General features: G+C 45.7%; 1 protein-coding gene across 1 annotated transcript in view; it reads left to right on the forward strand.

Annotated features, from left to right (window-relative positions):
- The window catches only part of Vstm4 (V-set and transmembrane domain containing 4), an 84698-nt gene that overhangs the window by 11759 nt on the left and 50395 nt on the right, over positions 1-22544 (forward strand). Inside the window, exon 3 of the mRNA XM_021181981.3 lies at positions 18274-18342. Coding sequence (XP_021037640.1) covers positions 18274-18342 — 69 coding nt within the window. The remainder of the gene's footprint in view (positions 1-18273; positions 18343-22544) is intronic.

Here is a 22544-nt window from a genome sequence, read left to right on the forward strand (position 1 = left end):
TGACAGTAGGTATCATAGGAGGAGCATGTGCAAAAGGAGACAGGAAGCCAGAGGGAATTAACGTTCGCTCTGCAACAGTCAGCTTTTAAGGAACTAACTGGGGCCTGAAAAAAAATGTTAATCCCTTCTGACAGCAGTACCCCAGATACCTACCAGACTGGCTCCCCTTCCCCAAGGTTCCAGCACCTCTGAAAGTCGCTCTGAAAGTCTCTAGCACGTGGATTCTTGCAGGAAAAACTCTTAATCATAGTAACAATTTGCACGTCTTTACTACTTTAACTGTTCTTATCCAGGAGCCCTGAGTTCCTTCATCTGGTCCAGTTTTTAAAAATATCTTATGAATATACATATATTCATAAGATATGTGTATATATATGCATATATGTATATATACACACACATATAACTTTAATTTTATTTCTTAATATATTATTGTTGTAACTAAAACCAAGCCCTCCCTTCTATCCATGTGCACACAGACACAGTTTGAGAGTTGTTATTGATGATAAGTATGGAGTCTGACTTTTGTTGAGTTGGTTTTGGAATGCTTAGGTCCTGTGTACTTCATCTGTTGTCTCTTCAGTTGCTTATCAATGTGCCTGTGGCTTCATATATTGTGATTTTCTTGACCACGTCCCAGTGGCCAGTGCTTTTAAAGCACTTTGTATGATTTAACCATGAATTTAGCGTCACTGAGTTTCCATCTTGATCACATTTACTCTCTGTAGCTCCGGTTAGAGACTTAGTAAAAAGCCAGATTTGAGAAATCAATGGTGCCTACTAATCAACTCAGCAGAAAGGCCACTGGGGTTGTTCTAGAGAACTTTTTCCCTTAGCTGGATATTCTTGCTATATGTCTGCCAGAGAGAGAGAGAGAGAGAGAGAGAGAGAGAGAGAGAGAGAGAGAGAGAGAGAGAGAGAGAGAGAGAGAGAGCACCCACTGGCTTGTAGTGACATTCACATGCCTCTAATCATCTGGCATTCTTCATTTTCTAGGATTTTCCATCTTCCTTAGCTGTAATGACTTCTGGGCCTGTGAGAGGTCACATCACAGAAAGGCCAGAGCTTTTTCCCTTGGAAGGGGAGGGAGGAGAATGGGAATCATGTGGCTGCAAACCATCATTGCTGGGAAGCTCTCACACCAGGCTGTTGTGTAGATGAAAGCCGTGGATATTATGGGGTTGCACAACCAAAGTTCATGACTGGGATGCACTGAACTCAGGTAGGGTCCCAAGTGTTCGTGTGTGTCACGGTGGAGCCAAGTCTGATATCATGGCGCCATTCATACCACTGTGCTTTGACTTGCTTCCTTGGGAGGTAGAGCATGGGAAAGAGCTGCTATACAGGAACAGATCATGCATAACCTCCACTCTGTCACACCCAAGCTACATCGTATGGGTGGCAGACCCATGTGTCTGTCATAAGCATTATGAATGCCATGCACAGTAAAAACAGAAGCAGCAACAGTGAAAAGCCCAGGATCCAAGCAGAGTCAGCCCATCCCGACATCTGCAGCACCCCCTGCCTAATTGCCTATGTACCATGATCTTTCTTCCTAAGGCTGGCCATGCCTTATGTGCATGAAATAAATAGAGGTTTCAGGGGGTAAAGCCTATGCTAATAAGCTAACTCTTCAGCTTGCCGTTTTACATTTTCAGTGGAAAATTATTAAGCTATGACAGAGATTAGGGATTTTGACATGGGAAGATATAGATATTGGGGCCTGTCAGCAAATCATTTGTTGGGTTTTGACAAGCACTCCTGGGTACACTGAGGGTTACTGGTGTGCTGTGACACAAATCCATAGTCATAAATTAGGAGTGAGTGCTTGAGCCTCCAGAGGACAATGAGGCTGGGCTCAGCTCATTGCGGAAAATCTGTCATTGCAGATGAACTTGTCAGTGTAGACTTTCTCATATGAAGGTAAAAATAAAAAGGTGAAATGTAAGGTCCTCTATGCCATGTGCCCCTTGCTGGGCAAGAATCCTTGTGTAGCAAGAACAGGCACTAAGGAGTCCTCTTCAATTCATGGTGTCCCAGTGCTTTTCTAAGGCTTGCTGTGCAATGATCAGGATCAAGGCTAGGTTTGAAGGCCCTGAGTTGTTTTATCAATGACATTGAAAAGGGCACCCATGCTGCCGTAACAAACTTTCAGAAAGTACAAAACTGAGAAATGTTTTTAACATTGGCAAGGAGTGCAGCATAATAAAAATGTTTCCAGAGAGGTAAAGAAACACAGGCAGGAAATAACAAAATGAGATTCAATTTGAAGGCAGGCAGAGTAATACGTTGGGGGCCTGCATAAATCTTAAGCACTGTAGGATCGTCACCAGGAGGCCAGGAGGCTGTCTCTGTGAAGGGATAATGAGAAGTGATCAGATGATCTTGTGCAATGTGACACCATAGTGTATGAGCTGTTGTTATTTCTATGCATGGACAGGTCAGCCTGGCATCCCTAGAAGGCAGATGAGGGTGCCACACACTGTAAAGGTAACCACACAATCAACTCTGAGAACACATTTCCAGAAACACAGATACAATCCCCCCAAAAGAAAGACAAATGTAAAGAAATGAACTACAACCCCAGGGAGAGAATCTGTTCTTTCGTTCCAAGAAGCTACAGTTGGCTCAGTGAAGAAGTTGCACTGGGAAAAAAATACCTTCTGGCTCTAAGTGGATTCTGTGTGTGTATCTTATTTCTTTTGTGCTGTTGTTGCTATAACAAAATGCCTGAGAATGGGTAACTCATATATAATAGATTTATTTAACTCACAATTCCAGAGGCCAAGGAGTTAAGGACATGGTGATGGCACTGTTGAGACTGAGAGCTTCCCGCTCATCAGTGTGGCCCCAGGCAGAGCAAGGGGCAGAGGGCTCCCTTTTTTCTAAAAGAGCCATTCCTGTGCAACCCAACTTCCTGTTCATGTCCTTAATGCATGCATGGATTTGGGAGGACCCTGTGGGATCATCTTTCAAAAGTCCCACCTCTCAACATTTCTGTATTGATGACTAAGTTGCCTCTGTAAGAACTGTTGTGGGGCAGTATAAGATCACAGCAGCATCAACAATGTTGTTTACTAAGCCACTGAAGTGATGGGAGCCTGTGAACACATGGGTAGATCCGTCTGCAGGAGGGATGACCCAATGTGAGCGCAGTGGTAAAAACATACCCAGGACACCGTGGGGATGCACAAAGGGAGGAGTGAGCAGTGCTGGAGCTGACACTGGGTGGCTCATGAAGGGGTGTGGCTACCTAGGTGCTCACAGACTGAGTCATGAAGGGGGCTGTACCGAACACTGAAGAGTTTCCAATGGGTGTTCCAGGCCAGTGTTACAACCTCACCTGATAAGAAGCATTCCTGGAGCCATTGTTAGGGCATGGATTCCCAAGCATGTTACTGGGGTCTGGTATGTGAGTTGAAGATGGATTTGACCACTCAGTCAGGGCTTTCAGCTTTGGAAAACTGTAACACAACCCACAACTTCAGGTGGATCTGCCTGTTGGCTCACTGAAACACAGGTTTGAGAACTAGATGAGATCGCAATCATAATGTATGGCTTTTGTAGTTCAAAGGGTTGAAAGGTTGGGGCCTTAAATGTGGCAAAAGGACAAGAGCAATATGAAGTTGTCAAGTGAAAAGCTTTGACTAATGGACTGAGTGTAGTTATGAGAGAGATATTTGGAATAAACTCAGTGTGGAGTGGAGCTGGACAAGAAGCTCCTTGCAGGGGTTTAAACATATGTGTTCTGACTACTGTGAGCTGATCTCTGAGTTGAACAGATGAAGGCTTGTGGGTGGATGAAATGTCCAAGGATGGGGCTGTGGGAAACCCCACTGTTGGGCTAATGGAATGAGATATTTTGGTTTGGTGTTTACTGCATGGACTCCTCTGGGGTGGAGAAGTGACACTTCCAGGTCACAATCTATCACTGGGTGAAGTTAGAGAAGGAACACAAGCAGGAGCTTGAAGCAGAACCAATGGATGAATGCTGTTTACTGGCTCATGCTCAGCCGACTTTCTTAAAGAGATCAGGCCTGCCTGCCTAAGGATGGTGCTGCCCACAGTGGACCAGCCACCCCCGCCCACCCCCCCATCAATCATCAGTGAAGATACAATCACAGGCAAAGCTATGGGTAAATTGGATCTGGGCAATTTCTCCACTGAGGTTCCCTCTTTCCAGGTGCCTTTTAGGTTGTGTCAAGTTGACAAAACCTAACAGTTCAGGGCTATCCATGATGCTCTGAGTTCGACTAGATTCTGTATCCGGCAAGCATGATAACCCAGTAGATTCCCAAATGCCATTGGCTTTTGGTACCCACAGGCATAAAATGAAACAAGGTAAGAAACAGAAAAATCAAAGTTGCTAAGGGTTTCACTTAGATAGTTGCTAATTATTGGGTAATCAACACAAGTATCTTTGTTCTAAAAACTGAGAATACTGCATGTCTTTTGAGACAGAGACAAAGCATGCTGGTTCTCGTGATAGTATAACTTCAAGATTACCTTTGAAATGAGGTAAAGATTCCATATTCTTTTTTTTCTTTTTATTCATTCTTATCTTATATATTACATCCCAACGGCAATCCCCCCCCCCAAGTCTGTCCCTGGCATTTTCCCTTTACACGAGATGAGATCTAATCCCCTTCACTCTTTCCCTTAGGAAGGAGCAGACCTTCTAGGGACATCAACCAAATATGGCATAACAAACTCTAATAAAACCAGGCATGTATTCTCACATCAAGGCTGCATGAGGCAACCCAGCAGGAGGAAAAAGTTCCTAAAGGCAGGCAAGAGTCAGAGACAGCCCCCACTCCCACAGTTAAGAGTCCCTCAAGAACACTGAGCTACACAATCTTAGCATATATGCAAAGGGCCATTTCATATTCTAAGGCAGTGGTTTTCCATCTGTTGATTTCAATCTCTTTGTTGGTCCAACAACCCTTTCACAAGAGTCTCCTAAGACCATTCAAAAACACAGATATATACATGACTACTTATAAAAGTACCCAAAGTAACAGTTATGAAATAGCAATGCAAGTGATTTTATGATTGGAGGTCACCACAACATGAGGACCTGTATTAAAGGGTCACAGCATTAGGGAAGTTGAGAACCACTGTTCTAAGGGGTTCAAAATCTCTCAGGCATGTTAGAAACATGGTTAACTGAGTATCTTTCATCCAAAATTCTTGGACCAGAAGTGTTGTGGGTTTTAGGTTTGTTCAGATTTGAGAGTATTTGATTGCACTTCACTACTGGAGAATCTCTAATTCTGAAAATGTGAAAAACTTTGAAATCTGATAACATTTCACATTAGGGAGACTCAACCCTGTCTATGGCTGGTTGCTTTGTAAAATAGTGATATTTTCTTCCACTCTTTCTTTCTTTCTTTCTTTCTTTCTTTCTTTCTTTCTTTCTTTCTTTCTTTCTTTCTTTCTTTCTTTCTTTCTTTCATAGTTTTTATAAGGGGCTTTATTTTTCTTTTTTCTTTTCTTTTTTTCTTATTAGATATTTTCTTCATTTACATTTCAAATGCTATCCCGAAAGTTCTCTATAGCCTCCCCCAACCCTGCTCCCCGACCCACCCACTCCCACTTCCTGGCCCTGGCTTTCCCCTGTACTGGAGCATATAATCTTTGCAAGACCAAGGGCCTCTCCTCCCAATGATGGCCGACTAGGCCATCTTCTGATACATAGGCAGCTAGAGACATGAGCTCTGGGAGTACTGGTTAGTTCATATTGTTGTTTCTGCTATAGGGTTGCAGACCCCTCCAGCTCCTTGGGTACTTTCTCTAGCTCTTCCATTGAGGGCCCTGTGTTCCATCCAATAAATGATTGTGAGCATCCACTTCTGTATTTGCCAGGCACTGGCATAGCCTCACAAGAGACAGATATATCAGGGTCCTGTCAGCAAAATCTTGCTGGCATATGCAATAGTGTCTGGGTTTGGTGGCTGTTTATGGGATGGATCCCCAGGCTGGGCAGTCTCTGGATGGTCCTTCCTTCTATCTCAGCTCCAAACTTTGTCTCTATAACTCCCTCCATGGGTATTTTGTTCCCCATTATAAGGAGGAATGATGTATCCACACTTTGGTCTTCCTTCTTCTTGAGTTTCATGTGTTTTGCAAATTGTATCTTGGGTCTTTCACTCTTATAGATATAAAAGCCTTGACTAAACCCATCTGCACTCCCTATGCAGCACTGACTGGTCACTTCTGTGCACTGGACATAGCAATTTGCAACTCAAGCTGCTGTCTGCTGTGTTGGGCTGTCAGAGTTGCAGCTGCCTCTCCAGCGAGCTCTTTCCCTCTCCCTCTGCCCCAGGCCCACTGTGCTGGTCTTCTGTTCACTGTTCTGTGAAAAAACTCCTTTCCCTTGTTTGACCAGCCTGCTCTCTCCAAGCTTTGGGAGTCTCCCCACTCTGTGACTCTTCTGATCTTTGTTGTGTTCCATGACAAGTTCCTAGACTTGTTCATCTAAGGGTATTGATCTGGCCAGGTCCATCCCAGAAACTGCTGATTCCATAGCTTGATTGGTTAATGTGGCTCCAGGCCACAGTGGGATCCTTAAGCCTTGTTTCTTCAGCTGTGTGCAGTGGTGAGGGTTCATGGGGTTCTGACCTAAAGGAGACCTCCCCTCAGTCCTGCTACCACAATCCTGCGGTCACCAGCAAATGCTAGATAGACCAGTTACAGAGCTCATCCTGACAGCCCATGTGTGAGTGAGACATTGCCTTCCACTTTAGCCTTCAGCTGTGAGGGCTGCAATGGCTTTGGACCTCAGGAGTTTGTGGAAGGAAAAGGTCTTTAGTTGTTTTTCAGCCAAGCTCTCCATCCTGTGGGATCAGAAGCAGCCAAACATTTTGAGATGAAATACCCCCACCCCTCCCACCCCCGTTTAAAGGGAATCCCCTTCATCAATAGTGAAATGCTCAGAATAGCAGCAACCTGCAGACTCCGGCAGTTTAACCAGGGTTTTACTCTAACCACAAACAGCATAGTTGAACAAGCCAGACTGTTGTTTGATTTGAGGTTATATAAGTCAGCGTTCAACGTGGTAAGTGGATGGAGCAAATGGAAAAATGCTGTTACCATAAGAGTTTGATGGCAGACCTGGTAAGATGACTCAGTGTGCAAAGCACTTGCCAGGCAATTGTGAGAACCTGAATTCCATTCCCAGAGTTCACCTGGAAACCACAGCCACTGGGATGCCTCTACTCCCAGAGTGTTGCTGGGGAGGGGAGAGGTGCAGTCAGGGGAACCCTGGAAGCTTTCTGGCAACTACTTGGGCTTACATCTTGGCAAACAAGGGACCCCCACCTTAAATAAGTTGGAAAGTGGGGGACAGCAACCCAGGTCTTCCTCTGACCTTCCCGTGATCTCTGTGCATGTGTGTGCCAACATGTGAACACATGAGTGTATCATGCCCAGACACATCATATAGAGAGAGGGTGGGCAGGAGAGGGAGAGAGAGGGGAGGGAGGAAGGGAAGGAAGAAGGGAGGGAGTGAAAGAGAGAAAGCACATGAGCACGATTTATGAGAAAAAAGTTTGGGGGCAAGGATGAAATGAGAATATAATTTATCATCTGGGCATTTGACCCCAAAATGTGAGAGGGGACTTAATAATTAGATTTCGACTTAATACCACAGGGAATGGATGCTTCAGGTTTCAATGGAAGAAGTTAACTAAATCCCTTCTCTCTGGAGGCCTGGAACAGATAATTAGGACTGAGATTTACTAAACATTTAGCGCTACTGCTTAATTAAGCAAGCGCACATCATGGTGTTTATGGTGTCAACAGGTCCAAACACTCAGAAGCAGCACATTCATGACCAGGGTGTAATTGAAACAACTCTCAGACGCATCCCTCATTGCACCAAACCACAAACCAACCACTAGTATTGAAAAATGTCAGGAGATTAAAAAAATGTAAACTCCCCAACACCAAGGAAGCTTTCCTTTATAAAGCTATCCTTGGAACCCTGTGCCCAAAGAGGCATGAGGTAGAGAGCCAGCATCCCTGCTGACCTTGGACTACAGCCTCCTTATCTAGGGTAGACGGCATGAGAAGACAGCATATAAAGGGTGTGCTGTAGAGCAGGTGCCCTTGACGTGGGAGGAAGGCAGGGACAAGTGTACAGTTTTGGGAGGTACTTGAGAGAGGTCACTTTGTGGAGGCTGCTTGACCCACAGGAGGGCTTCAAGAGACATAATGGACCCTACTATGTCAGCATAGAAGGCAGGTCAGCCCTAAGGAAGAGGAAGAGAAACTTAAAAAAACCAAGGACCTGCAAGTTGGCCATGTGGTCCAGCAGAGGGGGGAGGGCAGTAATGAGAAAGTGGAGAGGGGACTGGCCAATGAGGTGGTTTGCCCAGGGATTTCAGCACCCTGCCAGATTCTGCTTTGATGTCTCACTTGTGATCCAGTGTACGGACCCAGAAAGAGGTTCCAGGACATGTTTTACATGTAAAAGATGAGTGAGTGATTTAAACTCTTGGGTAAACTTCTCCTGATTGAAATGGCAAAAGGGGACAGAAAGGCGGATGCTGAACAAGGCTGAGTGAGTAACTTTGTCTTGAGCTTCAGTGTTCCCTACTTCAGAATGCTGACTCTTGTATTCTGTCTCTGGCTCCCCTGAGGAATATGAACTTCCTTTGCCACCGCCAAGCACCCTGGGACGTTTAGCTCTTTTGAGTCCTTTGCTTTGTTTGCTTTGTTTGCTAGAGTTCTACTTAGCCTACGTGCAAAAGGCAAGAGTGGACAAAAGCTGGACAAAGCTGAGGCTCGCTGTTTATCAGAAAGACCATGGGGAGGTCATGAAGGGCCATTGCTGACTTATGTGGCTCTGTCCCAGCCTCAAGAGAGGCTGCCTTTGACCTGAATCTTGGAGAGGCAAGGGGGAAAGGAAGTGACAGGCCAGCCTCAGAGCAGGAACAGAGGTCTCTGTGTCTAGGGTTCCTCCTTCCTCCTCTGACTGGCAGATCCAGATATATACAGCAAGAACAAACACAGTTACATTTTAATTTTTTCCCCTTGGGAGTTATCTGGTCCTTCAATAAGGAGTGACAGTGAGTCTGTTAACTTTGAATTAGGGGCAAAGGGGCAGTTGACACCTTATTTGCTTTTTTTCCTGATCACCTCTTTTTCTTACATGGATCTGTGCAGAATGGAGTCAGGGGAAACTGAGGCAGGGTGGCATATGTTCTTTCTGGATATAAATTAGCAAGGCTCAGATATCAGGGAGCAGGGTTCAGACATCTGCTCTTCTTGACAGAAGCTAAGACTCATCTTCTGCTTAAGGAGTCCTGCGCTTTTCCTGTAGAGAGGCTGTAAAATAAACCCCATGGGGTACAAGTCCAGCGCCAGCCGTGCAGAGCCAAGCTCTGTGGGTGCTGTGCTGCTGCATCTCCATGGCTTCTGAGGCTTCAGAGAGGAAAGGGGGCTTGAGTGGGACAGGGGCTCCTGTCCCTGGCCTCTTCCAAAGTTTCCAACATGCAATGGTATCGTGGTAATGCTTTCAATTCTTTTTGAGTAACCTGTTTCCCTAGTATGTATGCCCCACCATACCGACCATACCACACTATACCATATCACACCACACCATACCATACCACCGTATACCATACTATACCATACCACACCATACCATATTACACCATACACACCATACCACACCATACCATACTACACTACATCATACTATACCATACCACACCATACACACCACACCACACCGCACCACACCACACCATATCACACCACACCATACCATACCATACCATACCATACCATACCATACCATACCACACCATTTCACACCATACTACACCACAGGATACCACACCACACCACACCATACCACACCACACCACACCATACCATACCATACCATACCATACCATACCATACCATACCACAGCGCAGCACAGCACAGCACACCATACCACACCATACTACACCACACCACACCACACCACACCACACCATATGACAGACTAACTGATCTATTCATTCCTCTTGTTTTCTGCTGCAACACCACCTTGCTACATTGCCTAGCTTTGTTTCTAACTCCTGTGCTCCAGGGATCCCCCTTCCCCAGCCAAGGACTGCAGGGCCACACTTCCAGAACCACTTCACTCCCGTGAAGTTAATATGCCTTGACCAATGGACCAAAAAGAATTCTAGCAAGCGAAGGAGCAAGACATAGATGCAGATAATACATGGGGCAGTCATGCCTGGTACACACTCTGTAGGTAGTGATGCGTTCTAAGGCAGCATGATTGGCAGGGAGTGGGAGGCTGGGATGCTGGGTAGTCCTGGAGGAAGGCTTCTCTGATGCAAGTTGCTTCCAGAGCCCAAGTGTCTCGGAGACTATAGAACACTGTCTGCATAGCACGGTAGCCATTGCTGTCTTAACCAGATCGACTGTTACTGCCATAGGAGATCCTTAATATCTGGCCTGTTGTGTTTTCTCAGCAGAAGGGATGGAGAGGGTCATTCTCTAAGGTTCTTATCTGAGGTTCTGACCACCTCTTCCTATACTTTTCCCCCTAGCTGCCTGTAATTCTTCACCAATTGCAAGTGGTCTTAGGGGGAGTAAGTATCCAAGAAGTGGAGAGTTAACTCCAGTTATAAAGGGGCAGGGCAGGGAGTCCTTTTTAGGAATGGGAGACAGACAAGCTGAGGTGAGTTTCCCCAGCTCAAGAGTCAACCAATTGCCATGTTCTTGGTCCTTGGATGTGACCTACATTTGTCTTTTAAGCTTCTCTAATAATTGAATTCTTTGTTAAAGAAATTGAGGGCACTGGCTTTGTTGTCTGGGCCACTGCCTCCTTGAGAAGACACACGGGGCCTGTCTACTAATGCCAGGCCCCAAGACAATGACGAATCAGCCAGCAGTCAGGAGATAACTGGGGTGCTCAGAGTGGGGAGAGATTTCTGGACAAATGGATCCTTTTAAAATTTGGACCCCGTTTGCCTTTATAAACGGAGTTAACATTCTTCTGTGCAGATTTCCTCTGATGACAAGTGTTCCACGAATTTTGGAATCCTTGAGGACATACCGTTGTGACAGGTCACTCCTGGACACTGTTATGCTGCTCTCCCTAGTGTGCACCAAGGAGGCACTGTCTAGATTATTCTCGAGTTCTAAATCCTGCCCTGGGCTGGACAGGAGGCCAAGGCCGAAGGCTCCCAAGATCTCAAGGGCTCCTCCACGTGGGGTCCTGGGAGCTGGACCCTCTGTCCCTTCTGAGAGGTGTCCCCTACTCAGGCAAATTCTCCCTCCCCTCACTCACCCCCAAGAGCTCAGGGGCACTGCCAGAGAACCTTTATTTGACAAGAACTAGTTAGTTGTTTGTCCTGCTTGTTAAATGGTTCCCAGCTTTGCCTACCGGGCACTAGGTAGCTTCTGCTGAGATCAACATGCCCTGCACAGAATGCTTTAGCCAAGTTGACCAAGCAGCAGAGACAGAGAGACACAGAGACAGACACATCCTTGGATATGACCTACATATGTCTTTGAAACTTCTCCAATAGTTGAATTTTTTGTTAAAGAAAGAGGGCACGGGTGAGGTTTCTGGACAAAATGAAATGTGTAACCATCCCTAATACAGACGGCTGCGATCAGCCAGTCCAGACAGCTGTTGTTGGTGTCCTTGAAGGACTCGGAAAGCCTGGAAGTCTCTCCCTGCACTGAGGGCATTAGCACAGGGTCTCACATGAACTTAGTCACAGTGGAAACACACCCTCCCCACTGATATTTTTGGGGCTTTCTTTTCAAGTTAGGATTCAAGGCCGTTGATTGCCCTGTATAAGGGTGGGATCCCTACGACCCATCAAAGGATGTGGCTAAAGTTCTTTCTTTGAAGCTTACTTTCCGCTCCTTCTAGACAAAATTGGTTTGTCTGAGTCCTCTGGGCTGCAAGCCTTTTCTTTTCTTCTTTCTTTCTTTCTTTCTTTCTTTCTTTCTTTCTTTCTTTCTTTCTTTCTTTCTTCTTTTTTTTTTTTTTTTAATGCTGTGGCTGCTTTCAGCTAGCAGCTCCCAGAGAGGTGGCAGTCTGTGGTACACCTTACAACTTATTAGATTTCTTCCTATTCTCCTCTCCTGGGGAGGGTCTAGAATAGCTGGCAACTTTGTTGTCTGGGCCACTTCCTCCTTGAGAAGACACCCAGGGCCTGTCTACTGGTGCCAGGTTCCAGCATCAGTCAGCAGTCAGGAGTTGACTGGGGTGTAGGAACAATCTTTATTTCTCTCCTCTGCTTTGATCTTAGAACCACTGACCAATAGGCACAGTGGTCAAGTAAATCAAAGCCTCTCTTAGTGGTGCAGTTGAACGGAGAAAGCTTCCATCTGGCTCTCTGTTTAGAAATAGTCCCTGTCTCCCTGTCTCCTCATGTAGACCCTACATTCTGTAGCAACTGGAGGTTGGGTCCTTCACCTGACTTTCCTGGATGCAGGCAGGATGGAAGAGAAGATAGTGCATAAATAATTACAGTGGGTGGGGTGGAGGAGAGGGTGATAACTGCTCACTTGCAGGAGCTTGAGTGAGGAGCCCTTCCCAAGGCATGTGTAGCCTCTGTCCCCTCATGCAGCCCCAGCCTCTATCTACAGAACAACCCGCCAGAGCTGTCAGGTTCCAGAAATTACAGCAATTTGGACAGGAGGGCTGTTTGCTGTCCCTCCCCTACTGTCTGACTATACAGCTGGTTAATAAAGGAAGGGGACCAATAGACAAAATACACAGACTTGTTGGCTTTTGGTAAAGAGCCTGAAGTCTCCTGATAGCTAGCTAGTTCACTGGGAGTGAATTTTGCAAAAATGTGCATCTTCTTTCAGAATGTCTTGGGCCAAAGTGAATAATCTGTGGTTGGAGAATGTGTCACATTTTCTTTTGGTCCTTGTATTTTGTGGTGGTAGAAATCAAACCCAGGGTTTCACACATACTGAGATGTACTTGACCCCCTGACTGAGCTATAGCCAGCCTCCAGCTAACTGCTTTCTAGAAGTATTGGTATTCTCTTTCCCACATTTCACCCCAGAGAGGCCTCTTTCACTCCGTGCCTGCAGGACAGGTTGGCCAAGGTCAGTTTATCTCGGCCTTGTACATGTGCCACAGTGGGAGGTGCATCAATGCAGGGACCAGAGCCATGGCTGCTCCACTACAAAGCCCTTGCTGTGGACAGGCCATATCAGACATCCGGGTTTCCTTACAGTCTGTGTTCTCAGACACATAGCTTGACATTGTGTCAAATTCACTTGAGATAGCACAGGATTAGCAACTGAAATAAGATAGTTACAGCAGAACTTTGAGAAATTCCTGAAGCCCTGGCAGGGACCCTGTGTAGGTTCTTTCTTTCTTTCTTTCTTTCTTTCTTTCTTTCTTTCTTTCTTTCTTTCTTTCTTTCTTTCTTTCTTTCTTTCTTTCTTTCTTTCTTGTGGGAGCAGATAAGTGTTGCTAATCTTCCAGCGCCAAGCAATAATGGCTGCACTTTCCCATGAATTGTCTGAACTGGAAAGGCAGGTGAGAGTCCCCACAGGTTGAAAATCCCTGTTTATGAGATTTCTTGTGATGGGTCACCATGTTGTATTTAGGATTGGAATTAGTTAACCGTCAGCATGCATGAGGCAGAGAGACCTGAACTTGGATTAAATCAGAGCCACGGGTTCTTTCCCTGGAAGATGTATGGAAGTGATCGCTGGGCACCTGCTCTGGCTAAAGGTCGTGGCAACCTAGTCCAGTTGCAGGGCTAGGCAAAGGGATGGAGAACCCTCTCATTTTGGCCATTTGGATGTCTGGCCATTGCTCCATGTAAAGGGCTCTGGGGCAAAGATCCCTTCTAGGCGTGGATGGGAATCATAGCAGTCAATAATACAACAATTCTGCTCTTAAGGGGCCGACTGCCTGTGGGTAGAGGTGTTGATGATGTCTCAGACACATTTGGACACAGGGACATGGTTGGAAGCACTCTGTACACTCTTAACCCATGCAGCCCTCCCCTGCCCTGCCACTGGTCCTTAAAAACTAAGACACCAGGCACGTCAGTGGTTTGCCTGGGGTCTCACACCCAGCAAGTGGCATTTGAACACTTCAAGCTAATCTACACAGGCTCACCACACCATTTGTTTCCTTCTCAAAACATCCAGTGTGTGCATATGTGTGTTTATGGATTTATACTTGTTAACATGTGTGCATATATGCATATGCACGAGAGGACAGGTCCGTGATGGACGTCTTCTCTTGATTGCTTTCCACCTTTAGTTTTTGACCCAATCTGTCACTGTACCTGAAGACCTTTGATTCAGCTAGACTGACTGGCCAATGAACTTCAATAAGACTTTATCACTGGGGTTACACGCATGCTTTGCTATGCCCAGATGTTTTCCCCACCCACTTTTTAAATTTTTTGGAGAATTTCATAGATGGTAATATTTTGATCAAGCCATCCTTCCTGTACCCTCCCCTTCATTTCTACTGTATGTCCCACCACCACCTCATTATGCCAACTTCATACAGCCTTCTTCTTGAACTGGGTTTTCAGTGCTGGCTAGAGGTCCATGAATATGGGGCCATCTATTGGGGCATGGGTAGCTTCGCAAGGCCACCTCCTGAAGAAAACTGACACCTCCCTCCCACAGCAGCCACCAATTGCCAGTAGCCTCTCAGAGCTGGGACTTTGTGAGACCTGATCCATCCTGGGATTTTGGCTAGCTTGATCCTGTATAGGTCCTGTGTGTGCACACACAGCTGCTGTGAATTATTATGTGCAGTGGGCTCTGCCCTGTCTGGAAAATACTGTTCTGCTGCAGGTATCTCTTCCTTCTTCTAGAGTAATTCCTGAGCTGTTGGGGGAGGGATATGCTATAGATGTCCCATAGGGAACAGAGCACAGCATGGCTTCGTATTCTCTGTGTGTGACCAGTTGTGGATCTTTGTACTAATCCATCACGCACTGTCCACAGAAGCTTTTCTGAAGAGGGCTTGGAGATGCATCAGTCTCTGGGTGTAAAGATGAGGATTTGGTCAGGACCAGTTCATTACTATTTCCAAATAGCAGGGTACTAGTGCTAAGTCCTCCCAGCTCTCACAGAGGTACTGGAGATCAAAACTCGGATCCCATGCTCGCATGGCACATACTTTATTGATTCTTCTGCCTTCTTCAGTTCCTGCTTCATGTTTTACACAGGACTCACTAGGCTCCCAGTTGACTCTGGGGCTGTAGACCTGGGATAGGGACAGTAGTTCTGCACTTGTGACAAATTGCTAGGTAATACTGATGCTGCCAACTCCTGGACCACACTGGATTGGTGGTCCCTGGACCATGATGAGCACATTTCACCTTCTAAAGCTAAGCTACTCAGAGGGTGTTTAACATCCACTCTGTGCTGCCTCCTTCAGGATTTCATGGAGCGTTCTTTCCCAGGCTTGATAGATGAAGATTGAGGTTGTTGTGAAAACTATTCAGTGTAGTCCAGGAAACGGATGGATGGTTTAAGGGGACAAACTACATGGATAACTTGCAGAGTAGACAGCACATCAGACTTCTTCGAACCTTGAGCCCCAAGCTCAAGTCTCCCCTATATATTCCTCCCTACTGCCTCTTTCCTCCACTCCAATCTGCACCCCACCTCTCCAACATGACTGCCTCACTTAAAGTGCACCAGCCCCTTCATACCGCACCACAGCCTGCAAGAATCACATGCTTATTGTTTTAAGTTCTGGGTGCTTGGTTGCTCTGTCAGTCAGTAGAATACAGGAGTTCTGGATTAAGAAAAATTGAACAGGAAGGGGAAGTTGAGTTTTGATAATATATTTCATACGTACACATAAACACACACTAAAGAGCATCTGTGTATGCAATGAAAGCTCATTGCAGGAGTGCCAGGCTGCTTTCTGTCACACACACACACACACACACACACACACACACACACACACACACACACATGCACACTCTTGAGCACATGCATATGCATGCATGAGCACATGTGTGCATGCAAACATACAATGCTCCAGCTCACACACATATACTACATGCCAATTTCCAGGGAAAGGTCATGAGAGTGAGACAAGTTTCCTTTAGGGGAAGGGAGAGAAATCTGAATTTTTGCCTTGTGAACAGCAACTCTGTGCGTTCCCCGATTATACATTTGCTTTCTTAATTTTAATTTTATGTATGTGAGTATTTTGCCTGTAAGCTAGGTCTGTGTGCAATGTGTGTAGCTGATTCCCATACAGGCCAGAAGAGGGTGTTAGACCCCCTGGAACTGGAGTTCTAGAATATTGTGTACCTCTACATGGGGGCTGGATATTAAGCCTGGTTCCTTTGGAAGAGCAGGCAGTGCTCTTAACCACTGAGTAATTTCTTCAGTCGCAAACATAGCTACTTGTGAGCTTATACACATCAGTTCTCACACTTGTTCTTAGACAGGGTCAGAGATGACAAAGACGAACAGAGAAGGAATCCAGTCATCAGACACACAAGCCTTCTGGAAGTTTGTCTGCAACTGCTCGACAGAGAAAGTGACGGCCAGGATGGTTAGAAGGCAAATGAGTTTGGGGTGTTCCTGAACGTGGTATGAAACCTGTGTGGACTGTGACAAACAGTCCAGGCTTCCTGCTGTGGAACCCCAAGGGGCTAAACCCAAAGCAAGAAACAGCCAGACTGAAAAAATATAGTTCCTAAGCAGTTCAGACCCTGAATGGATAAGGTAAACATTACTCTACACCATGCTCTCAGGAAATGGAAGACTTCTTTCTCTAGAGACTTTGTGCTCCTCCTAACCATGTCTGACGTTCCCTCTGGAAAAATTCTCAGGCATACTGAGACAATGTCAAAATCAAAACCAGATGGGAAGAACACGTCTGTGGGTCATACTTGCTATGGAAGTTGTCAGGCACGGCTGTTAGCTTTGATCACTAGCTTGGTTAGGACGTTAGATGAGAAACTGGGGGATCCATTGGAGAACTGGGGTGTGTGAAGAAGAATTGGACAAATAATCCTGAGCTGAAAGATGCCATAAATGAAAAGAAAAAATAAAGAGGCTTTTTGACAGGTTGGACACACAGGAAGAGAAGATCCGCTGTCTGGAAGACACCTCAAAAGCTAACATCCAACAAAGGTCCCAAAGACAAAAGGGTAGCAAGTTAAGAATTGATATCTATAGCAACAATAATTCAGATACATATAGGAGTCACAATAAAACGAAATGAACAGGCAGCCTGTCTTTGTCTCATTGCTCGTCTCTTGTGCTGATGCCTTCTGCATTTGACCTGCCTTTCTAAAAGTCAAGTCCTTGATTTTCTTGTCTAGAGCTCTTCAGTTGGTAGCCACAGATCACAATTGGCAATTTAAATCTAAATTACTAAAATTTAATTCAAGTTTATATTTTGCTTTTTGAGACAGGGTTTCTCTGTGTAACCCTGGCTGTCCTAGAACTAGCTGTGCAGATCGGGCTAGCCTTGAATTCACAGAGATCTGCCTGCCTCTGCCTCCCGAGTGCTGGAGTTAAAGGCACGCTGTCTTGGCCAGACTATTCACATTTTAAGTGCTCAGTAGCCACAGGTAGCCAATAGCTGCTGACCCAGACAACACTCACATGAAACATTTCTGTCAACACAGAAAGTTCTGTCTAACAATCAGCTCACCCCCTGATGTTGTTGTCTGTTTAGTTCCCTAGAGTGGTATTCAAGGTTTTACACACTATAACTCAACTTGTTCTACTGAACACAGAGTAAGTCCTTTGACCAACCATCAAGTAAAAGAAGGTGAAATAATCTCAGGAAAAGGAGCCTGCTGTCATTAAGAGTGTCTTCCTTACAGAATGGTCTCAGGGCCTCTTCCTGCCAATTCAGGACTCCAGGTGCTTCTGTCTAGGAATACATACTCAGCACTGGGTCATGGAAAATACTAAACTCACAAAGGAAGTGGTTACTTGGTTTTGGTACTCATCAATAAACTCTTTATATTTGAAAGTACATGGGGCAGGCATGACTTCCATTAGGCTATATTTTGGCTTTGCCATTCTCTGGCTTTTAAACACAGACAGCTTTCTTTGCCTGTTCTGGGCCCAGGTTTCTTCACTTTTGGTGGAAGCCATTATTTTTCTCCTTGGTATCTGGGTTGTGAAGACTTAAGGCAGTTTTGTCAATGTAGACTTTATACATTTAAGTGACATCAGTACTGTATGGCAGCATTTGTGCGGTTTCGGTGTGGGTCAGGGCTGTGAGTTGCCGTGCGTCATGTTATCTTGTATCTTTGTGCTTACAGTGATCTCCCTCAAAGCTGGCGAAGATTCATCATTTGAGAAAAAGAAGGTGACTTGGGCATTTTTTGAAGGTAAGTCTGGTGTCTTGATGCAGCCTCATTTCTAGCCAGAAAGAAAGGGATAGAAAAAGAGAAAGAAAGGATTCGAGTCTCTTGGTGTTTTCATAGCATCAAGTTATATCCTGGACTGATCTTTGCAGGAGTGAAATGGTAATTATGAGTGGTATCCTCCACAGTGGACAAGTGGGGGTGAAAGTCTTACTCTGCCCACTTCCATTTGTTTCCTTGTTTTACCGCCCTGTACTTCTCCTAGGTGATACCGAGGAGGGACTTCCCAGGGATGTGCCATTAAAGAATACATCCACCGAAATTGCCTTTAATTTCTGGTTGCTTTAGAAGTTCGGGATCCTAAAAAGTTTGAAAGCTATAAGCAAGTTATCTTCACCTCATGTTAGAATCACACAGGGGGCTTTAAAAAACAGGGATGCTTGATCGTCCAGAGAGATTCTGATGTAGGTGGAAACGTGTGCATACTTCCCCATTTGACTCCAGCTTGCTGCAGGCTAGAATTCATGGCCTAAGAGACAGTTCTCAGAGGCAGTCCTACCCTGGAGCTGGTCTTGAATGCAGGATGAACTCTGAGGTGGTCCCTTATGCATTTGGAAGGACTGTACGTCTAGTCTTGACACACTCTGTAGCATGATTTGAATCTCCAAGACACTTTGTATAACACAAACCTCTGGCATCCATTCAAGTATGAGTCTTGGAGTGGAGTTCCCAACAGTGGTGATGCTCTGTCACTGTAGGGGACATTTGCTGGTTTCAGGGACAGTTTTGGTTGCCTCAAGTGTGGGCATGCCATGAAAAGCCTAAGAATAGAGACAATGCACAGAACAGCCCCCACATCAGAGGACCCCCCCCCCCCCCGCCAAGAGAGGTTACAGGCCTCTGCCTCAAAGAAAAGACAGTAGAGAAAGGGTCATCGCAAAGTAACTGAGGAATGTGACCAGAAGCAATGACATCATGCACTTTAACTTCTCAGGCAGAGTTATTGACATCAAGGGAGGCAAGGCAGGACCTTTAGAAGGATTCCATCTTGTAAAGCCTTTGGGTTGATTGATGAGGAATGGGCAGGTCAAAGGAGCTAGTAACAGGTGTGTATTTGGCCTCACTACCATGTGTGTGTGTGCGTGTGTGTGTGTGTGTGAGAGAGAGAGAGAGAGAGAGAGAGAGGAGGAGGAGGGGGGGAGGAGGAGGAAGGGGAGGAGGAGGAATTAATCTTATAGGGAAAACATAGAGATTCAAAGCTACTTTTCCAGTAGCCTCTTAGAAAGATACCATATATCTTTGAAAAATTCCTAATTGTGAACATGATTGGCTAACCATACACTGTGATGTAACCACTCAGTTTGCCAGGACTTACTGCTTAGTTTAATAGTCATAAGTAGTTGGGTTTTTTTTTTTTTTCAGATCACATTTTATCCAATAATGCATCTTTGTATTTTGGAGCTTTTTTCTGTGCTTCATAGTTGTCTTTTTCTTTTTTCATAACTTTCTCCAAGCAAAGCAGTCCCTGGTTCCCTCGCCCTCTGTCTCTTACTTGACTTCCTCTTGGGCAGAGATAAAAGTGGCTCTCTTCCCCATAGGGAGAAGCTGTGGGGAAAAGGAACAAGGTTTTCTCTTCTCCTTGAGTGAAACTGAGGCAGCCTGGCAGAGCTTTATCTATCTCTCTGACGCTGTCTTGAGCACTGGTGCTAGCTGGCCTGGAGTGGTGGACATGTCTGCAGGATTCACTAAGGAAGCTCACTCCAGGGTAGCTGCTTCTATGCCTTCTTTCCCTGTGCAAAGGAGGTGGAGGTGGTGGCCATGTTACTGGAAGCAGCAGCAGCAGCAGCAGAGGCAATGTCCCTGTGTTCTGCCTTTTTAGCCCACTGTTGCTTTGGCAAGGTCAAGGGTGTAGTTGAAACTCTCTGGCACAGGATCTCAGGCCTTTTGCCCTTTTGTTCCTGATTGGAAGAGCTTCAGTGTGGGTTGTAGACAGATATCCACCCTCCTGGGGCTTAGCTAGGCCTGGCTGTGTGCCTGCCCAACAAAACAAGCATTGATTGTCAGGGCTCTTGATGAGATATTGGAGTGAGTTAAAATCCCTCAGGGCTATCACTCAGGTATTTTGCCCTGAGCAAGATGGTATTACAGACTGCATTAAAAAATAGTGGAAGTACACAGAGTTTTATTGCCGGAACAGCAATTCCCCAGGCTCTTGCCTTTGAACTGGAAACATAGATAGAACACTGACCCTGGCTTTCTTGACTGCTGTTGTGGTGCGTGTGGGGTTGGGGGGGGGGGGTGCGAAGGGGGTTGGTTGTGTAAAGGAATGCTAGGGTCACCCAGTTTCAAAGCAGCTCTGCATAGTCTGTTGGGTTGCCAGGCAACAGGTACTTTGTCCTGTCTGGCTCAGTTGGCAGTCTGGGAGGATGGGCAGAAGCTGGCACAGTAATATTGTCACCCTGTGTTGGCCTCCCTGTGGTGTGCACAGCTCCTGAAGCCTGCTGGCCCCACCATCTGCTTTGGGGAGACCTGGATTTTTTTTTCAGCTTGTCTATAAATGGCAGTGGTGCCTTTAGCAGTTCAGTGGCAAAAGGCAAAATCACAAACAGATTTTGGGACTAGAATGTGATGTTTTCTATTGCTGTTGAGTGTGTGGTTATAAATAATGTTTGTAATTTTTATATTCATTTACTTTGCATTTATTTATTCATTGATTTATTTATTTGGACAGAATGAAGTCCAGTGCCCTACACAGTCTGTGCTTGTACTTTACCATGAAGCTAAATCCTCAGTCCTATGTGGCCATTCATTCACTCATTCATTCATTCATTCATTTTGGGTGCTGTAGAATTGACCTACGGCCTCATGCATACTATGAGCACTCTATCATCAAGCCACATGCCCCAGCCTCCCTCCCATGTGGTATTTAAAAGCTGGGTTTAGACTTAGCTAAGTGCAGAAGTTTTGTTGAGTTTGGGTCTAAAGGTTTAATTTCACCCTTCAGACAGTGTTATTTGGTTAGGCTTGAGTTTTGAAACTTTTTGGGCCATCCTTTATAAATAGATCAGATGTGACGATAAGGTGACCTCAGGCCAGCATGCCAGCCTGAGAACAATGCCTAGAACACAGGGCAACTTGCTTGCACTGTCACTGTGAAAAGGTGACCCTGGTGGCTTCTGATTTTGTGACACTGGCTTTTGGTTAGCCTTTGTCTGTAAAGAAAACTGGGTTCAGTAGCAGAGTCACTGTTTTGAACAGGTTTGCCATCCTTTATGTAGTAAAAGTAATGGTTGTCATGGAAGATACAGTGAGGGCTTCCCAGTCTCTAGTGCTGCCTGGTCCAGGGACAATGGATGTGCAGTTTTTCTCTTCATGGGAAGTGACACCTTTTAAGGATCCTAAAGCTCCAAGGGCAGAGGAGAGAGTATCCACTGTCACCCGTGCATGAAGACCCACATGCAGGTGGGTGGAGCCTGCTGCTGTGTGTGCATTGCCCCCCAGAGCTTCTGCACTTAGAGCAACAGAGCATTACAGAGTGGCCAGATGTGCAGCCACAGCTGCCTGTGGAGAGCCAGGTCCCTCTTGCCATGTCTAAGCAAGATCAGAAACTACAACTACACCTTGAGTTCTTTGCCTCCCACCAGAGTAGAGCAGGCCCCAGATGTGTGTGGTGTGTATAGGAACGCCTATTGAGAATGATAAACCTCAGCGATCGCCTGCAGCCTTGTTCCTCTGTGGTCCCTTCAGTCTAGAAACCATGGAGAGAGAACATGAATGAGCAGACAGGCAGGTGAGGATGCTTTCATCCTGGGGCATAGAAACAGTAAGACAGTTTTCTCTTCCCATCCAAGAACAAAATAGAAGCCAAATTACCCTGTGTTTTTATGGGGGCTCATATCTGAATCCCTTAGAGATGGGCTTTGTCTCCGTTTGCCCCAGTTCTGTCTGGCCCAGCAAGGCAATTGGGTTATTTACCACTTTTTAAAAATTCATACCAGCCAAGTTCCTGGGGTAATATGCCCAAGAATTAATAAATCGGGACTGGCTGTGGGAGGTCACAGGATTTGGGCTGTCCTGTATCCTGGTATCCTGTCCTCATTCTGGGTCTGTGACCTCGGCTGATCATGAGTTGTCTCTCTCAGAATCCACAAGTCCCCTTATTGAGTTTCACATTGTTGAAATGGAGGCACAAGTCTGTCCTCTCTAACCAATCCATCCTACCAGTC

Source organism: Mus caroli, unplaced genomic scaffold (assembly GCF_978045245.1).
Source record: "Mus caroli unplaced genomic scaffold, Mus_caroli_1 scaffold_12, whole genome shotgun sequence".
Lineage (NCBI taxonomy): Eukaryota > Metazoa > Chordata > Mammalia > Rodentia > Muridae > Mus > Mus caroli.